Source organism: Eumetopias jubatus, unplaced genomic scaffold (genome assembly GCF_037043125.1).
Source record: "Eumetopias jubatus isolate StellerSeaLion01/CBP00866 unplaced genomic scaffold, mEumJub1_p1.0 scaffold_3, whole genome shotgun sequence".
NCBI lineage: Eukaryota > Metazoa > Chordata > Mammalia > Carnivora > Otariidae > Eumetopias > Eumetopias jubatus.
In genome coordinates this window covers 96,758,617-96,776,450 of record NW_028274809.1, presented here as the reverse complement: position 1 = coordinate 96,776,450, position 17,834 = coordinate 96,758,617, and the positions used below count along the sequence as shown (strand labels likewise).

Here is a 17,834-nt window from a genome sequence, read left to right as displayed (position 1 = left end):
TTATTTGTTTCAGGGGTACAGGTCTGTGATTCATCAGTCTTACAAAATTCACAGCGCTCACCATAGTACATACTTTGAAGAGGTAATTAAGTTAAAATGAGTTGATTAGAGTGGATCCTAATCTGGTATGATTTATGTTCTTAAAAGAAGAGATTAGGATACAGACACACAAGGAGACCATGCGCAGACAAATGGAGAAAATTAAGCCACCTAGAGAGAAGACACAGAGAAGCCTCAGAAAAAAATCAACCCTGCCAACATCTTGATTTCTGACTTTATTGCCTCCATCTGTGAAAAAAATTAATTTTCTATTGTTTGAGCCACTCAGTCTGTGGTACTTTGTTATAGCAGCCCTAACAAAACTAATATACTACTTACAATGAAACAAATTAATAATGCACTATAAGTTTGTAAGATGTAGAAATAAAACGAGTGATTATAGTGCAAAAGGGAAGTACATTGTTGTACACTTCCTATTTATGAAATAGATTGTTTGTAGTTAGATTATAAATTAAAGATGTTTATTATAAACCCTAGAGCAACCACCAAAAAATAAGCAAATGACAATAAGTAGAACATAGCTAATAAGTCAATAAAGATAAAATGGAACTATAAAAGAATACTCCATTAATTCAAAAGAAAGCAAAAGGAAAAGAGAACAAAACACAGGAATATCCAATTCTTAATATCCTTACAAAAATTCATTCTTTTTCATGTTGATAACTTATATTTGAAAATTACCTATTTGAATATTATCAAGATACTGATATTACTGATTAGTTGTGCAGATATTAAGACTGGGGTCAGACAGGGCACCTGGGTGGCTCAGTCGTTAAGCATCTGCCTTCGGCTCAGGTCATGATCCCAGGGTCCTGGGATCGAATCCCACATCGGGGTCCCTGCTCGGCAGGAGGCCTGCTTCTCCCTCTCCCTCTTCCACTCCCCCTGCTTGTGTTCCTGCTCTCGCTCTCTCTGTCAAATTAATAAATAAAATCTTCAAAAAAAAAAAAAAAAGACTGGGGTCAGACATAACCAGTTTGAATCCTAGCTCCAAAACCTACTATTTGGTGATCTAAAGCAATTAATTTATTTGCATTTTTAATGGATAAACTGAGGTGTTCAATATAACCTACATTATAGATTCTGAGGTTTAAAGGAAAATCTTAAGAATCTCTATGCACCTAATAAAGAAAAACTATAAAAAAAACATGAAATATTGGACACATCCCAATTTCCAAGATATTAAAATACCCCCAATGGCAAATTAAAATCTGATATAGCCATAGAATGAAATATTATTTGGGAATAAGAAATGAAGTACTATACATTCTACACCTTGGATAATCTTGAAAACTTTAGGCTTCATGAAAGAAGTCAGTCACAAAAGAAAACCACAAAGTATATGATTTCCATTTACATGAAATGTCCAGAAAAGGCAGAAAGTGTATGAGTGGTTGCCAGGGGCTAAGGTTATCATGGGGAGACTGACTGCTAACAGATACAGGGTTTCTTTTTAGAGTGATAAAAATGTTCTAAAATTGACTGTGTTGTAATGGATGCACTCTGTGAATATACAAAAAAAAACACTTAAGTATACACTCTACAGGGGTGAACTATATGGTGTGTAAATTATATCGCAAGAAAGCTGTTACTAAAAAAGGGGCAATTATTACTAAAACTATTGTGACATTGGGAGGGTAGATTATGACATCTAATCTAAAAGTAGTCACCCTGAGGATGTAATTCTCAAAAGAGGTTGCCTGATGCATTAAAAATAGGAATGACTAGTAATAAAGAAATAAAAGTTCAAAATAATTTCATTTCTTAAAAGATAGTCAATATAAAAATTTTAAAAGATAAACCTTTCTATATATCTAATACTATCAGTATGATTCCAAGTAGTCATTTTTAGTGTATTTAGGCACAATAAAAACCCTAATTTGTCATTAAGAATTGGAAGCACAAGGACCTTGGCAGAAAAAATGCTATCGCTAACAAATAATCCATCTGGTGCATTTTTCTTAATAGGCTTTACTAAATCCAAACCATAAAGTACGATCATAACTTGAGTTTTTTATTCAAAAAAATAATTTCCAGGGGCACCTGGCTGGCTCAGTCATTACAGCATGTGACTCTTGATCTCAGGGTTATGAGTTCAAGCCCCACACTGGGCACAGAGCTTAATTAAAATAAAATAAAATAAATAAAAATAATTCCCAAAAGTCATTAATAATGGCTATGTGCTTATAACAAACTGTTAACCTATGCACCAAACTGAAATCTATTAAGGATAAGAGAGATTATCAACTGGCTAACCCATACAACACAGACACAGCCAAACCAGAAGACAATTCATGTTTAAGGCAAGACTGATGAATCATAGACCTGTACCCTTGCAACAAATAATACTTTATATGTTAGTTAAAAAAAAAAGAAAAAAGAAAAAAAAATTTTTTAAAGATTTTTTTATTTATTTATTTGAGAGAGCGAGCACGAGAGGGAAGAGGGTCAGAGGGAGAAGCAGACTCCCTGCTGAGCAGGGAGCCCGATGTGGGACTCGATCCCGGGACTCCAGGATCATGACCTGAGCCGAAGGCAGTCACTTAACCAACTGAGCCACGCCGGCGCCCAAAAAAAATTGTTTTAAGACATACATACATACATACATACATACACACATAAATGCAAAGAAAGGCATAGGGGCACCTGGGTGGCTCGGTCAGTTAAGCGTCTTCCTTCGGCTCAGGTCCTGATCCCAGAATCCTGGGATCTTGCCCCCACATCGGGCTCCCTGCTCAGCAAGGAGTCTGCTTGTCCCTCTCCCTCTGCCTCTTCCCCTCTGACCACTACTCATGCTCTCGCTCATGCTCTAATAAATAAAATCTTAAAAAAAAAAAAAAAGGCATAATATATTTCCATTCTGGTTACTCCAACATTTTCTAATTATGAATTACAAACAATTTCTAATACTTTTAAATCATATTCTAATTACAGTACCAACCTATATAGCAAAAGAAAGATTTTGGAATTTGTTTATAGAATTTTAATATTTTTTTTAGATTTTATTTATTTGACAGAGAGAGAGACAGCAAGAATTTTAATATTAATATGAACAAAATACAGCCCTAGCTGAACAAATGGCCAAATCAGAGCAAATTTTTCAAGTTTTTAAATTTTTTTTAAAAGTAGTATTAATTCATATCATTTAACTCTGCCAGATTTGTTATCTGATAGGACTATTTGGTAATTTTAAAATATCCTTACCACAGGAATGACATGGGTGACACCATCTCCACTGTCTATTACTGTACCGGTCAATGTCCGTTCTCCTACTTGTCTTGAGGTCCAAGATGCAGCTAAGGCAAGAACAGCCTTAGACAAAAAGAAATGTGACAGGCAAGAAAATAAAAACAAGCACAAAGAGTTAATAGAAAAAAATATTTCACAGAGTACTTCAATTTTAAATGTACAGTTGACTCTGGAACAACACCAGGGTTAGGGGCACTGATCCCTCCAACACAAGCAGCTGAAAATCCAAATATAACTTCTGACTCTCCAAAAACTGAACTACCAATAGTCTACTGTTGACCAGAACACATAAACAGTCAATTAACACATTTTGTATGTTACATCATATACTGTATTCTCACAGTAAAATAAGTTATAGGGAAAAAAATGTTAAGAAAATCTTAAGGAAGCCAAACATTTACAGTACTCTATTTATCGAAAAAAATCTGTATATAAAGTAGACTTATGCAGTTCAAACCTGTGTTGTTCAAGGGTCAACTATAGTCACCTCTGGCAAGACAATACACAAAATTCATTTACATTATTCAGTAAAATTATTCACATCCTACATTTTAAGACAAACTTACAGGCTTATATTTACTTTTAGGGGCATATTTATAAATATTCCATGTTTTTACAAGGGTCAAAATGGGGAAGACTAACATGAAATATCACAGTACTAAGACTGCCAGGCCTTAAAATTATGTTTATATGGGCTAACCTGTATACAAACCACAGAGTGTAAATAAAGAAATACACAAACACCCAATCACCAGTTATTCCATACATAGATGCCTACAAACAAGTTATCTCTATCATAAGATTAGCTCCAAATTTTCTAAGTGCAACATGCATTTAGGAATATATAACAAGTTATTTAACCACAGAAAAAGCCATTATACACTTCTAAATATGATTTAATAGGAAACAAAGTTGATGAAATTACATTTTTCTATGAAAAACACTGGCATAGGCAATAAAGTACAATTCTTTTTTTTAAGTTTACAAATTAAGAATTAACACAGCTAACTCATTTTTTAAAAACTGAATCCAAGCCTCCACAAGATACATGGCCAATAATTAAAAACAGAGCTAAACTTTTACCTACTTGCAATGTAATAGCTGAAAGGGACCTAGAAAGTTATCTAGGCCATCCACCTATTTTAACACAGGATCATACATCATAATCATTGTTACCTAAGAGAACTATACAATAGTTTACATACTTATTAAGCATTGTGATATGCTAGACATCACATTCACTACAAGCTTAAAAAACAAGAGGTGAGCTATGATCCTGAGAGGTGGGAGAGAAGCCATTCCATGAAAATACATTTACAAAGTAAGTTCAATAAAATATTACAGGGATTTATGATACACAGAATACAGAGGGGCACAAAGGAGAAGGTGGTCAAATATACTTAGCAGTCAGTCAATCAAAACTATGAAAAAAGGACACACCAAATGTTTCAAGGATAAATGAATATGTATATAAAGTTCTTGACCTGGAATAAACATTCAATAAATATTAATACCCTTATTTCTGTCCCATGAAAAGCTCTGAATTATCTAAAGATCATTAACTTACTTCCTTTAACATTTCTTTTGCTAACTCAATTTCCTATGATTTCTAAATTACTGATTCAGGAGAGAACTAAGACATGCTTTGAGGTCATAAAAAAAAATATTTTTAAGAGTGAATTAAACCAGATAAAAATTCAAGAGTCAAGCTTATCCTGACTTGTGAACTTTCTTACCTGCACAGCAATGTACAAGCCTGGAACATTGAAGGACTCAAACATTATTTCAGCAGTATATTCCCTGTTTTCTGGAGTATTCAGTGGAGGTTCAGTCTATTAAATTGAATAACATTTTAAATTGACAAGATCAGATTATTTTGACAACTTTTAGGCAATTTTTAAGTAAGAAATAATTTATGTCAAAATTTTATTTAAAAATCTTAGAGATACAAAGATAGACAGACCAAAGAAAAACTATATAAAGAACTCGAACAGATCTATGCATATATGAAAACAGTATAGTTATTCACACAAAAAAAGAAACCAAATTCCTACATTACATCATTAAACACTGATAAAAGGAATGAGAGAGAGAGAGAAAGGAGACCTAGTCAAATCATCTTATAAAAGGGTAATGACAGATCCTCAGGGAGACATACCAATGGTGTTTCTAGTAGCAAAGTTCTCACCTATATATTGTAATGTTTTCAGCAGGATGAACTGGGTCTGTTTATAACTACAGTAAATAAGCCAAGATTCTACATATTTATGCCATGCTTCTTGGAAACTGTTATTTAAGTTATATAACTGTTAAGAGTACTATTGGAGATATTTACACAGTTCTCTTCAGTTTATATGACCACATATATCATTTAGAAACCTGCAGATAAAGTCTGGGCCAGAACACATTCTAATGAGGTGAGAGAGGACTGAGGAAACAGTACTTGCAATCCTGAACTTCATGTTTCCCCTATACCTCGTGATTACTTAAATCATTTAAATTATTAAAGCTTGAAACTGGGTTAAGACCTCTGATTCTTACAAGTCTGATTTGACAATCCTTTTTGTTATCTCAGATATTTAAAACAAAAGGCAAAACCAAATTTCATAAAAACAGAAGAATGATGTAAGAATGATTGGTAAGAATGATTCCTTAAATTTCAAGAGCACAAATTACAGAGAAACATGGATAAAACTTGAATTCACTGCAAATTAAATCTTTTTGTTAATTTAAAAAAATACTATAAGGTTTTTTTTTGCATTAAAATACTATAAGGTTTTTAAAGAAAATGGTCAACTAAGAGTAGACTTTGTGCCTATGTAAAATCTTTAATAGCTAAACTACCTGATGTGTTTTAAACTTATTTGAAAGAGTTTTGGAACTATGTTCAAGGCTTTGAAGATAACTTAGTGATAGATACATATAAAATTAAGCAAACTGAAAAATCTAAGGCAGTTAAATTATAAACTCTAAGAAAAACAAAAGTTCTATATAAAATAAAATATAATCAGAAGGCCTCCCAAAGAAAATATACTAATAGATAATAACACATAAAAAAGTGCTAATAAAACATCATTAGTTATCAGGAAAGTACGAATTAAAACCAAAATGAGAAATCTTACACACCCACCAGAATGGCTAAAATTAAAAAGACTGACACACCAAACGTTGGATAGAATGTAGAGCAACCAGATTGCTAACACATTGTTGGTGGGTGTGCAAAAAGGTACAACCCCTTGGAAAAAGTCCTGAAAGCACCTACCCTATGACACAGCAATTAGATATCTAGGTATTTATGTAAGACAAATGAAAACATGTCCACAAAAACACTTGTATAAGAATGTTCACAATAACCAAAATATTCGTTAACAGTCAAAAACCAGAAACAGCCCAGGTAATCATCAACAAGAAAATGGATAGTGAGGCATATTCATACAACAGAATATGATCTAGCAACAAATTACCGGTATATGCAACAATGTGGATGAGTCTCAAAAATTATGCTGAAGTCTTAAAGATCATATCTTGTATAATTCCATTTATATAAACCTCAAATATAGGCAAAACCAATCTGTGCTGGAAAAAATCAGAACAGTGGTTGCCTCTCGGTACAGGGGCAGGAATTAATCAGGAAAGGGCATCAGAAAACTTTCCAAGCTGATAGTAATGTTCTATATCTTGATAAGGGTTTAGGTTACACAGATGTACGCATCTGTTAAAACCAGGAGACGGGCAAATTGTATCATGCATCCTATAAGACAAATCCAGATCACCACTTGTTTCTGTAAATACAATTTTACTGGAACACATTCAGGTATCACCTAAGGTTGCTTTCCTGCTACAAAAGCAGAGCTGAGTAGCTGCAGAGACCAGATGGCGCTCAAAGCCAAAAATATTTGCTATCTGGACCTTCAGAGAAAGTATGCAAATGCCTGGTCAATACCCACAGAATGGTAGAGTTAAGATTTATACATTTTATAGCATGTGAATTTTACATACATAAAAGAACTATAAACAAATAATGATCTCTAGTTGATGATACACATGCTAATGTATTTAGGGGTGAAACTACTCCATCTGCAACTCATTCTGCAGTAATTAAAAATATAAGATGAAGTGATGGATAACCTGACAGATATCTTATGCAATTATAATAAAGTTAATACTTGAGTCTAGGTTGTGTACATGTGGGTGTTTATTGTAAAGTTCTTTCAACTTTATGTGGTCTACCCATAAACAATATTCACAAATAACAATAAAATACAGAATGTAGATTTCATATAACTATACTGTAGAGAGGGGGAGAAGATAAGGATTCTGTGTTGAGAAGGAGGGTAAAAGAAACAAAAGCCTCATTTTTCCTACTTTAGGAAGTCAGTAGGTAATGTCTAATATTTAAATGAACAAACAAGAAATAGAAAAGATGTTTAAATTTGTGAGATAACTATCACAAAAAGCTCTTTAAAAATTTAAAGTGTTTGTCTCTAGATAACATGAATCAAAGGCTGGGAAAGATGAAGAAGGAGAGTGCTATTTTTTTTTTTATTTTAAATCTTACAGCATTTGATTTTTGTAAGCTGTAAACATTCATTGCTTTGATAAAAATAAGAAAAGTTTAAAAATTACATTGTATTTTTCTTGCCAAGAATTACTAGTGAAATAATGATCACACCAGTTCAATAAAAAAAGCGAAGTGCCGTATTTCCAACGTTTTTGAACCTTACTGTTCCTATCATAAAGATCACATATTAATTATGAAAAGAACTTTCTAAGTGCCTAAACCTTGTTGCTTCAACATATTACAACTCTATTAAAACCCAGAACTGGATGATCTTAAAGACAATACAGCATGGTAACAAAGTCTTTTAGACACAGGATAATAAACAACAAAGTATGCCCTAGTGAGTACAGATGTGATGAAAACGTTCTCATTGTTTCTTCAAAAATGTCCTCGGTGAAATTATAATTTGTACTTACCAAAAGAAAATAATGGTCTTCTGGTTCTGCCCTTAAATATTTAAAGATCACTTGTTCCATAAACCTTTCCATCAAGTCCCAATCTTCAACTATACCATGGCGAATTGGCCACTATTAAAACAAAACACAAATGAAATCTTATTAATGTCAAAAGTAAATAAAACTACCAAAAACGGAGAGAATTAAATCAGGAAAGCATTTTTCAGGTGTGATTTAATGACACTGTAGATCATCCTTAGGAGATGCATACTTTACTATTCAGAGATCAATGAAATTATTCCCACAACAGATTTTCAGATGGTTCAATTAAAATACATAATGTAAATATTAGGAAGAGAATCATCAGAGCAATCCTGTGATAGACAAATCAAGAAGGATGAAGATTATTATACACAATGGGATTTAACAAAGAGCTTAATAATAATCTGCACTCAAAGAATCTGAAACTAAGTTTGGTGGGGTTTTTTTTTTAAGATTTTATTTATTTATTTGAGAGAGAGGGAGAGAGAGTACTCAAGTGAGCAGGGGGAGTGGGAGAGGGAGAAGAGAATTTCAAGCAGACTCCCCACTGAACCCAACCTCCGGATCCTGAGATCATGAACTAAGCAGAAATAAAGAGTGGACGCTTAACCGACTGAGCCACCCAGGTACCCCAAGAAGTTTGGTTTTAAAAGAAAGAGAAAAACAACAGCTAAAAGGCTGAGGAAAAAGAGTACACATAAAGATTGAGAGAAGTTTTACTGTTTGGTTTGTTTGTAGCATTTGGAAGACTTAAAAATGTGTTTAAAAGAACAGAATAAGTGAAGAAAAACTCTGGCCTCTTAGCTCACTGACTTCATCACCTTCAAAAATTTCTTTTCCATTTTGGCTACAGTTTAGATCTTAGTACCACTATTACATCTCTAAATTCCTAAAATCCAAATACAACCCTCTCTGATTACAACCTCTTCTCCTACCATACTGTAGCACCCCACTATACTCCTGATCACAATTAGACTTACAGTCCACTGGCTTTTATTTATTTATTCCCTAGCCATCAAACCTGCCCAACACACACACACACACACACACACACACACACACACACACACACACACACACACACACAGAGTTTAGATTTTATGCTCCATCACTTTGAGTATTCATATTTCCTTCTGTCATTCCACCTATCAAAACCCAACCTAGCATGACACTTCACTAAATATGCCTATACCCAGAATGCTAATCACACTGAAGGCACATACATAACTAGGTGGATAAAACTTAAGATTTCATAATTGCTATTCTCGAATGAACCTAACTTTGTGTGGCAAGTCTTCCGTTTCCCTACTCTGTTCATCTTCACTCTTCACAATGATAATTTTAAATGTCCTATCACTCATATTTCACCTTCTCCCCCGAATCCTTGGGCAGCAGAGATGATGTCACCAAGTATTTCACAGAGAAAGGAGAGGCCAAAAGTCAGGAATCCAACCTCCCTCCACCAAATCTATAAAACTGATTCCATACTTACCCGTTTCACTTCTTTATAATGTAAGAGACCCTCCACATATCAATTAGATCATCTGTGCTCTGGATCCCATTCCTCTAGCTTTCTCAGAGACCTGGATTGGACTCCATCTTTCCTGTTACTTAAATCTAATGGCTCTTTCACATTAGCATTTAAACATCTCTTCCATCTTAACCCCACAACTTGTCTATTCAACTATCTCTGCCTCCCAATTGCAGTCAAACCTCACTGAATATTACTGTCATTTTTTCCTGGCCTAACATTCACAATCCAACCTACCTGAACCCAGCCTCACTGGGTTCTCACTCTTCTAAAACTATTCTTATTAAGGTTACAAATGACATCCTTACAGCTAAAGACAGTAATGTATGGGCTCTAGCTTACTTGATAGATTCCACACTATTTACATTCCTTCTGTCTAGCCCAGGCTCTCTAACCACGGCTTCTCAGTCTCCTTTGTAGGCTTTTCCTTTTCTATCCAAACCTAATTGGTACATTGAACAGGCCCCATCTTGGGCCTCTTCCCAAGTACATTCCCCTAACTAATCTCATCCTTTCTAGAGGTTTATTGATACCTTCCAAATATTTGTCTCCAGCTATCCTGTTTTGGAGCTCCAAGAGCCACATTATTTGACTGCCTAACAATGTATAAGATGTCTCTCAGGTACCTCAAACATAACATTCAAAACTAAACATGTCTCTAGATATGGCAATGTGGAGGTAAAAGAAAGCCACTCACATTGACAGCTCTGAGATCTAGTGAGTATGGAAAAGTAAATACTGCTCATGTGAGTGAAAATTTTCCTCTCAGGATTAAAAAAAAAAAAAGTTAAAGCAAGACTGGGAAAAGCTACAGGGAAAAAGAAATTTCTCTGGTGAAGAGGCTGAGGATATTAGGCCTGTAACACAGTAAAATTCCAGATGCCACAATCACTGAAATAATTTAAAAGATTTTATTTATTCATTTGTGAGAGAGAGAGAGTGTGAGCACAAGCATGGAGAGAAGCAGGCAGAGGAAGAAGCAGGCTCCCTGCCCAGCAAGGAGCCCGATGTGGGACTCAGTCCCAGAACCCTGAGATCATGACCTGAGCCGAAGGCAAATGTTTAACTGACTGAGCCACCCAGACATCCCAAACTAATTTTTAAAAGAAAATATTATTTTTACAAATCATAAAAATATACCTTTGTTGCATACGTAGGTTTTTCTATTGCTTCATCACCAATAAAGAAGTCTAGGTCATCGACACCTTTCATCACCCTCCTTTGAGCTTGATCACCCACTTTTGCAGACTCCTTAATAGCAATACCTCAAAAATAAAAGTTATTTATACATGTCAAAGTTTGCTTTTTTCAAATGAGACAGAATTTTAACTTCTATTTCTTCCATTATAAAGTATTACTAAACAAAACATGATCTAACACACTTAAACTGTTAAAGCACAGAGGTCATTTAAGAAATTGATGACGAAATTCATTTAACACAATGAAATCTCAACTTCCATCCACAGACAAGGCCTCAAGTGTAAAAGGCCAAAAAAGAGTACTGCTGTGGGAATGTCTCAGTTGTATTTTTTTAAAACTATGTAAGATCTATTTCGATTTGAGTAAAATTATAATCCCACCAAGCCAACATATGCTTGATGGACAATCAGAAAGAAAAAACTGGAAACACTAACAAATGAAAATGGGAAAACTGCAAGGAGAATTTTTTTTAAAAAAGCTTTCTTCCTATTTGCACTATTACGGACTGGTAATTTAAAAATAACACTGGCATAGGGTTCTGTTAAACTTTAATCACATATACAAATGGAAATTTCAAATCATTTAGGTAAAAATCACAATACTCCCCTCAAATAATTTCAGAAATCCAGCACACAGTTCTTGACCTAAAACTTGTTATATATTTTTTAATTAAATTATACATTTCTGAATCCGTCAAGTTAAGCAATCATTCATTCAAAATAATTATCTGTATGCACTTAAATACTACACTTCCATTTAGTAACAATTATATCCCTAACAAGATGGGTAGAAAATACTGAATGAATGACATTCTAAATCCAGTCTACTCCTTCAAAATTTTAGAAAGCTTCTCTAGTAATTTATTTATAATGTACATAGACATCCAGATGGCTCACTGTAAGTTTCCTGAAAAACAAAGATGTATGCAAATAACCTTGAACCATATAAACAGGCTTTCCAGATCAAATATTCATGCTCATCAGTAGCAATCAACTGTATGTATCTGCTGGTTAAACACTGGACTTGCAGCATTAAAATTGGTGGAAAAAACTCCAAAATCAAAAATCTACTTTCAGCAGGAAAATGGATTTTTAACATGCTGCAACTTGTCATAAGAAAGACAATGAAAACTAAAATTGCACATTTTGGCAAAGAGATGAAAATAGAGACTGGATACAATGGTGATAAGATCCTAAGGTTCAAAAGATCAAGATTATATGGGTCTCCAACAAAGACAACACAGCCACTTAAGAACATAAAACATCAGTAATCTCATGAAATAAATGTTTAATCACAACATAACACCTTATAAAAGATTATAAATTATGAAATAACAAAATTGGCATTTTATGGGTTGAATTGTCTTCCCAAAAGGTATGCTGAAGTCCAAACTCCCAGTACCTCAGAATGTGACCTTATTTGGAAATAGGGTCTTTTGAGTTAAAATGAGATTTTTAGGGTGGGCCCTAATCCATTATGACTGCTGTCCTTACAAAAAAGGAAATTTGGACTCAGCCACACAGAAAAGACAATGTGAAGACAGGGAGAAGACAGTCATGTGACTGGAGTGATGCATACACAAGGTAACACCGAGCACTGTCAGCAAACATGGGAAGCTAAAGAGGCAAGGAGGGTTTCTCCCCTAGAACTGTCAGCAAGATTATGGCCCTGGTGACACCCTGATTTTGGACTTCTAGCCTCCAGAACTGTAAGTTTCTAATGTTTTAAGCCACCCAGTTTTTGGTACTTTGTTATGGCGGCCTTAGGAAATTAATATAAACATACCTAAGATTCTAACACTAAACTCAAATATAACCAAAGTCAAGTACAGGTCCACAAAAGTATTCATATTAGTCAGAAAAAAAGCTAGTATTTGTCATCAAATTCTTAAAATAAATGACAATCAATATATTGATACATAAATGTGGAGGAAAAGTTAAAAAAAAAAAACACACACACAAACCTGTCTTTCAAAGTAGACAACAAACATGCATAAGTAAAACAAGGAAAATACAAGAGTACCACTAAACTAAGACCACCATAGTCATGTGAATGAGCTATTTCATAAGCGTCACCTAAAATCCATTCTATGTATTAAAGAATTAGATTTAGGTAGTAGCCTTAATTCTTTTGTTTTGTTTTGTTTTAATTGAAGTATAATCAGCATAAAATGTTATACTAGTTTCAGGTATATAACATTCTCATTCAACAATTCTATTCATTACTCAACACTCACCATGATAAGTGTAGTTACCATCTGTCACCATACATTGCTATTACAGTATTATTGACTATATTCTCTAGCTGTACACTTTTCATCTCCATGACTTACTTATTTTATAACTGGAAGTTTGTACCACTTGGTAGTAGCCTAAGTTCTTACATAACCAATTCGTAGTTAAGTATCTAAAAGTATATCACAAGTACAAAGTCCAAACAGGTTTGTTACTACAGAGTTAAAATTTAAAAAAATAAAATACATATACATTATGTGTATACATGTGTGTGTGTGTATAAGCTCCCCTTTTAAATACAATTTTGACAATGCATTTCCCATATTTCACGTTTAATTTTGTCCTTGCTATATTCATTACAAAACCACTGACCTATTCATGTCCAATGAGTGCCCATTTGAAACTAAAGATATGCAGTTTTTGACAAGCCCAATAATTTCTACCTTGCTCTCAACTTCACTGATATGAAACCTAAGCTTCTTTCACTACTATCCTACATGTTCATTTTTCCATTTCCTTATTTTCATAAATTAAGAATAATACAATACACAAAAATATTCAGTCACATAAACTCCTGTGTAAAACTGGTGACACTCTAGGAGTCAGCATCACCAAGCAATGGCTCCAAACGTTTTTCATCTGATATATTCAAGTCTTCATATGGCAGTAGGAGAAGTAGATCAGAGGCATTACTATATGATGTATAAAAGGTAAACTGTTTGAAAGTCAAAAGTACAAAAGTATGTCCATCAAGAACCAGATACATAATCCATGCTAACAAATGAGAACACTAACAAACCAAGTGTGAGAGTATTTCTAAAAACTACTGACAAACTACTGAAAGTCAATGGCCAGGCCACAGTGAAGTTAACAATAGGACAGAACAAAAACAACTTAAGTATGGTTATAAGATATTAAAAAACGGCTAAAGTCAACATCTCTAAAAATGAGATGCCATCCCTCTTTTGAAACATGGACTCTCATCAGGGATGTCAATAAGCCCCAAGCCTGGCAAACTGTAATCATGTCCACATACCAAAGAATAGTCTTCATATGTATGTGATGGAGGATGCACTACTTAATATTTACATCCATGCACTGTTAACACCAATATCCTCAAAGCAAAAAACTGTTTACTTATCGGCTCATTTATTTTTGCTTTAAAAAGAGACATTTGGTAGATCTGGTAAACAGAGAACTAAAGAGCTAACATGAATGGTGAGAGATGTGGCAATGAGGTCACACTCAGCAAACCATGTTTCTAAAGGACTAAATCTTATACAGTGTCAGAAACAATTATCTTTTACTTTATTACAAAAAAACTTCTTTAAATCAGCTTATTTGTGACTTAAAAGAATACTTACAGGAAGGAATGATAAACTGTGGTTCTGTGTTTCCAGCATATCCTAGTTTTGTATACCTGCAAAACGAAAAGGAAAATTATAAGGAATTCACTAACATCTTAGCAATTATGAATTTATTTCTCAGATTTCCATTTGTTATGAAGTGAGATTCCACTGTGAGTAAATATACAAAATTCTATAGGTTCAATGCATTTAAACATCCCTACTTTCTAAAGGTATACCAAAATTATACCCACAGCTTTTAACAAGAAATTCTACTTCTACAAACTGATCCTACAGGGATACTCATACATACCTGAAAGAACATGTAACAAGACCATTTGCTACAATCTTGCTTATAACAGCAAGAGACTGAAAATAAAACATGAAATGAGAAACTAGTTAAATATGCTAACCTGTGTTATGCAGCTATTAAAAAAGGTTGAAGAAGCTTTTTATGGACTAATATGGAACAATCTCCAAAATGTTTTGTTAATCGAACAAAGCAAGAGACAGAACAATGTTTTAAGTATGCTATATTTGTACAAAAGTAAGGAAGAGGGGTAAGAACATATGAAATATATTTGATTGTACAGGCACAGAATATCTCTGGAAGAATATAAAGCAACACTAATTTTGCTTGTCTCCAGGGAATGAACTCGGTAGGTGACAGGCAGGAGTGATAAGGAGATTTTTTATTAAATATTTCTCATACCATTTGAATACATTACTATTAAAAATAACTGTAATTTTTAAATGTTTTGCCACAGTGGATTCAGCCTATAATCTTAAAATGGGAAAATAATGTTAACAATGATTAGGAACTATAAAAACTGAGCTTTGAGGAGCAGCATGTTGTGGGCTACACAGGAGATAGCTGGACTTTTTCTGTGGCTATGCATGAAAATCTATTAACTATGACCAGGCTTTAAAGAGAAAGTAACATTTTATATTATTCCATATTCAAACTCACTGCTAAAGAGCAGACAGGTAAATTGCTGTGAAATTCTTGGATTCTAATATATTATCTGCAGAACTTTTTTTTTTCCCTAATATAAGGAGGAGGGGAAAAAAAAGCTCTCTTTGGGGGATATTTTAGTCCCAAAACTAAGTTCAAGAACTTAGAGAGCCAAATATGCTAAATCACTAAAAATAAGTAGAAAACATTAACTGATCCAAATCGGGTATGCTCTGACTAAACCTCTTCCAAGATTCCCCACTGTCTGGGTTTAAAAAAACCAACAAACAAAACTTGTTTGCAAGGTATAGAAAAGAGCTCCTTTAATATTTGGCTCTTGACCACCTTTCCCAGCAGCCCTGACACACTACACCAGTCTCCCTAGCCATAAAACGGCTAACAGTTTCTGGACAGACCAACTCATTTCATGCCACGGAACCACTATTAACACTGTTCCAACTACAGGAGATGCTCCCCTTTCAACACTGAATACAGCTGCTAAACTCTTACCCATCCTACAAAATTCAAGGTAAGTATCACTACCTCTATATGAAAACTTTTCTATCCTTCCAACAGTATACTTTGCCCCTACAGGAGACAAATGGAACTGACTTATGTCTTACTACAATAAAGACACAAAACAAGACAGTCTAAAACTGTCTGAGCCACAACACCCTAAAAGTCTACTCTCTTAACACTTAGTGAAAGGATTAATACCTAATTATTCCTTCATCTAATCCCTCCACTTTTTTTGCCATTAGTCACCAAGCAGTTCAAGTCATTATATGCAATGCCCTAACAGAATACCTTACTTCCAATTCTATGACCCCTACAAAGAATAGAAATAATCTCCCTAAAAATCATTGCCTAATTCAAAAATCTTCAAATGAAGCTGTACTGCCCACAAAATTAAGTACAAACTTGTTCCCATTTCTATAAAATGATTCATTCATTGTAATTCCTAAAGTCCCTTTCAGATAAAAAAAAAATTACATGATTGATTCCTTCAGCTGAATATTACAGTACTTCACAATAAGCCACAATTAAAGTTTTTAAGTGTCTCCCATCATTTGCTTCCATGAACTCAGCTCAAAATACACTACACTTGTTACTCATTTTCCCCTACATGACTCGCAATTTCCCAACACATGTTACCTGTGCTTACACTGCACCCTCTCAAAATGCTCCCACCACAACTTAGGACTCCTCCATGAAGTCCTTCCTGATCATTTTAACTATTAGTCATTCAATAAACTCTATTTCAACAACCACTCACTATACAAGCCTATATTATTTACATGTGCGTAAATACCATCTCCCAAGTACGGCAGTAAGATATTTGAAGTAGAAACCATATTACAGAAGAAATTCCCTTAAGGAAACCTTCATTTATCAAGTTCACCAAATTAATCAATATTCCATCCCTGGTCGAAATCAAATTCCCTAGGCTGACCATATTCAGCAATAAATTACTTTCAGAACAAACACCAAAAAAGAATCTAATGAGCATAATACAGAACGGTCAATACATAATCAAAATAAATGTGCTTTTCCCAAAAAGATAAAAATAGCTACCTATAGCATATCAACTATATGGAAACATTTAATCATTTTTACTACATTTATAACACCATAGACAAATAACTTCATGACACAGGATTTAGCAATGATTTCTTGAATGTGATGCTAAAAGCACAGGCAATAACAAAAAAATAAATTAGACACCATCAAAATCTGCACGACAGGACACCATCAGCAGAGGGCAAAGGCACCCATGGAATGTAAGAAAACATCTGCAAATCATATACACACAGTTGCCAACTTAGAATGATTCACCTCAAAAAGTTTTGACTTTAGAATGGTGCAAAAGTGATATGCACTCAGGAGAAACTGTACTACGAATTTTTAATTTTGATCTTTTCCTGGGCTAGCGATACGCACTATAACACATCTGGTGATGCTGGGCAACAGCAGGGAGCCTCAGCTCCCAGTCAGCCACGTGATCATAATAAATAACCAATACATTTACAATCACTCTGTACCCATACAACCATTCTGTTTTTTACTAGCAGTACAAGTAGTCAATAAATTACATATTACCTTATTATAAAATAGACTTTCTGTTAGATGCTTTTGTCCAAATGTAGACTAATGTAAGGTTTTGTGAACATATTTAAAGTAAGCTAGGCTAAGCTATGATGTTTGCTAGATTAGATGTATTAAATACATTTTGACACAGGGTATTTCCAACTTACAATGGG

The 17,834-nt window shown here is 34.1% G+C and overlaps 1 protein-coding gene across 1 annotated transcript in view; it reads right to left on the bottom strand.

Annotated features, from left to right (window-relative positions):
* Positions 1–17,834, bottom strand: part of ACTR3 (actin related protein 3) — a 59,965-nt gene that overhangs the window by 20,237 nt on the left and 21,894 nt on the right. Inside the window, exons 2-6 of the mRNA XM_028101251.2 lie at positions 14,637–14,692; positions 10,979–11,103; positions 8,287–8,397; positions 5,046–5,141; positions 3,265–3,372 (exon numbers count right to left, since the gene is read on the bottom strand). Of these exons, the coding sequence (XP_027957052.1) occupies positions 3,265–3,372; positions 5,046–5,141; positions 8,287–8,397; positions 10,979–11,103; positions 14,637–14,692 (496 nt within the window). The remainder of the gene's footprint in view (positions 1–3,264; positions 3,373–5,045; positions 5,142–8,286; positions 8,398–10,978; positions 11,104–14,636; positions 14,693–17,834) is intronic.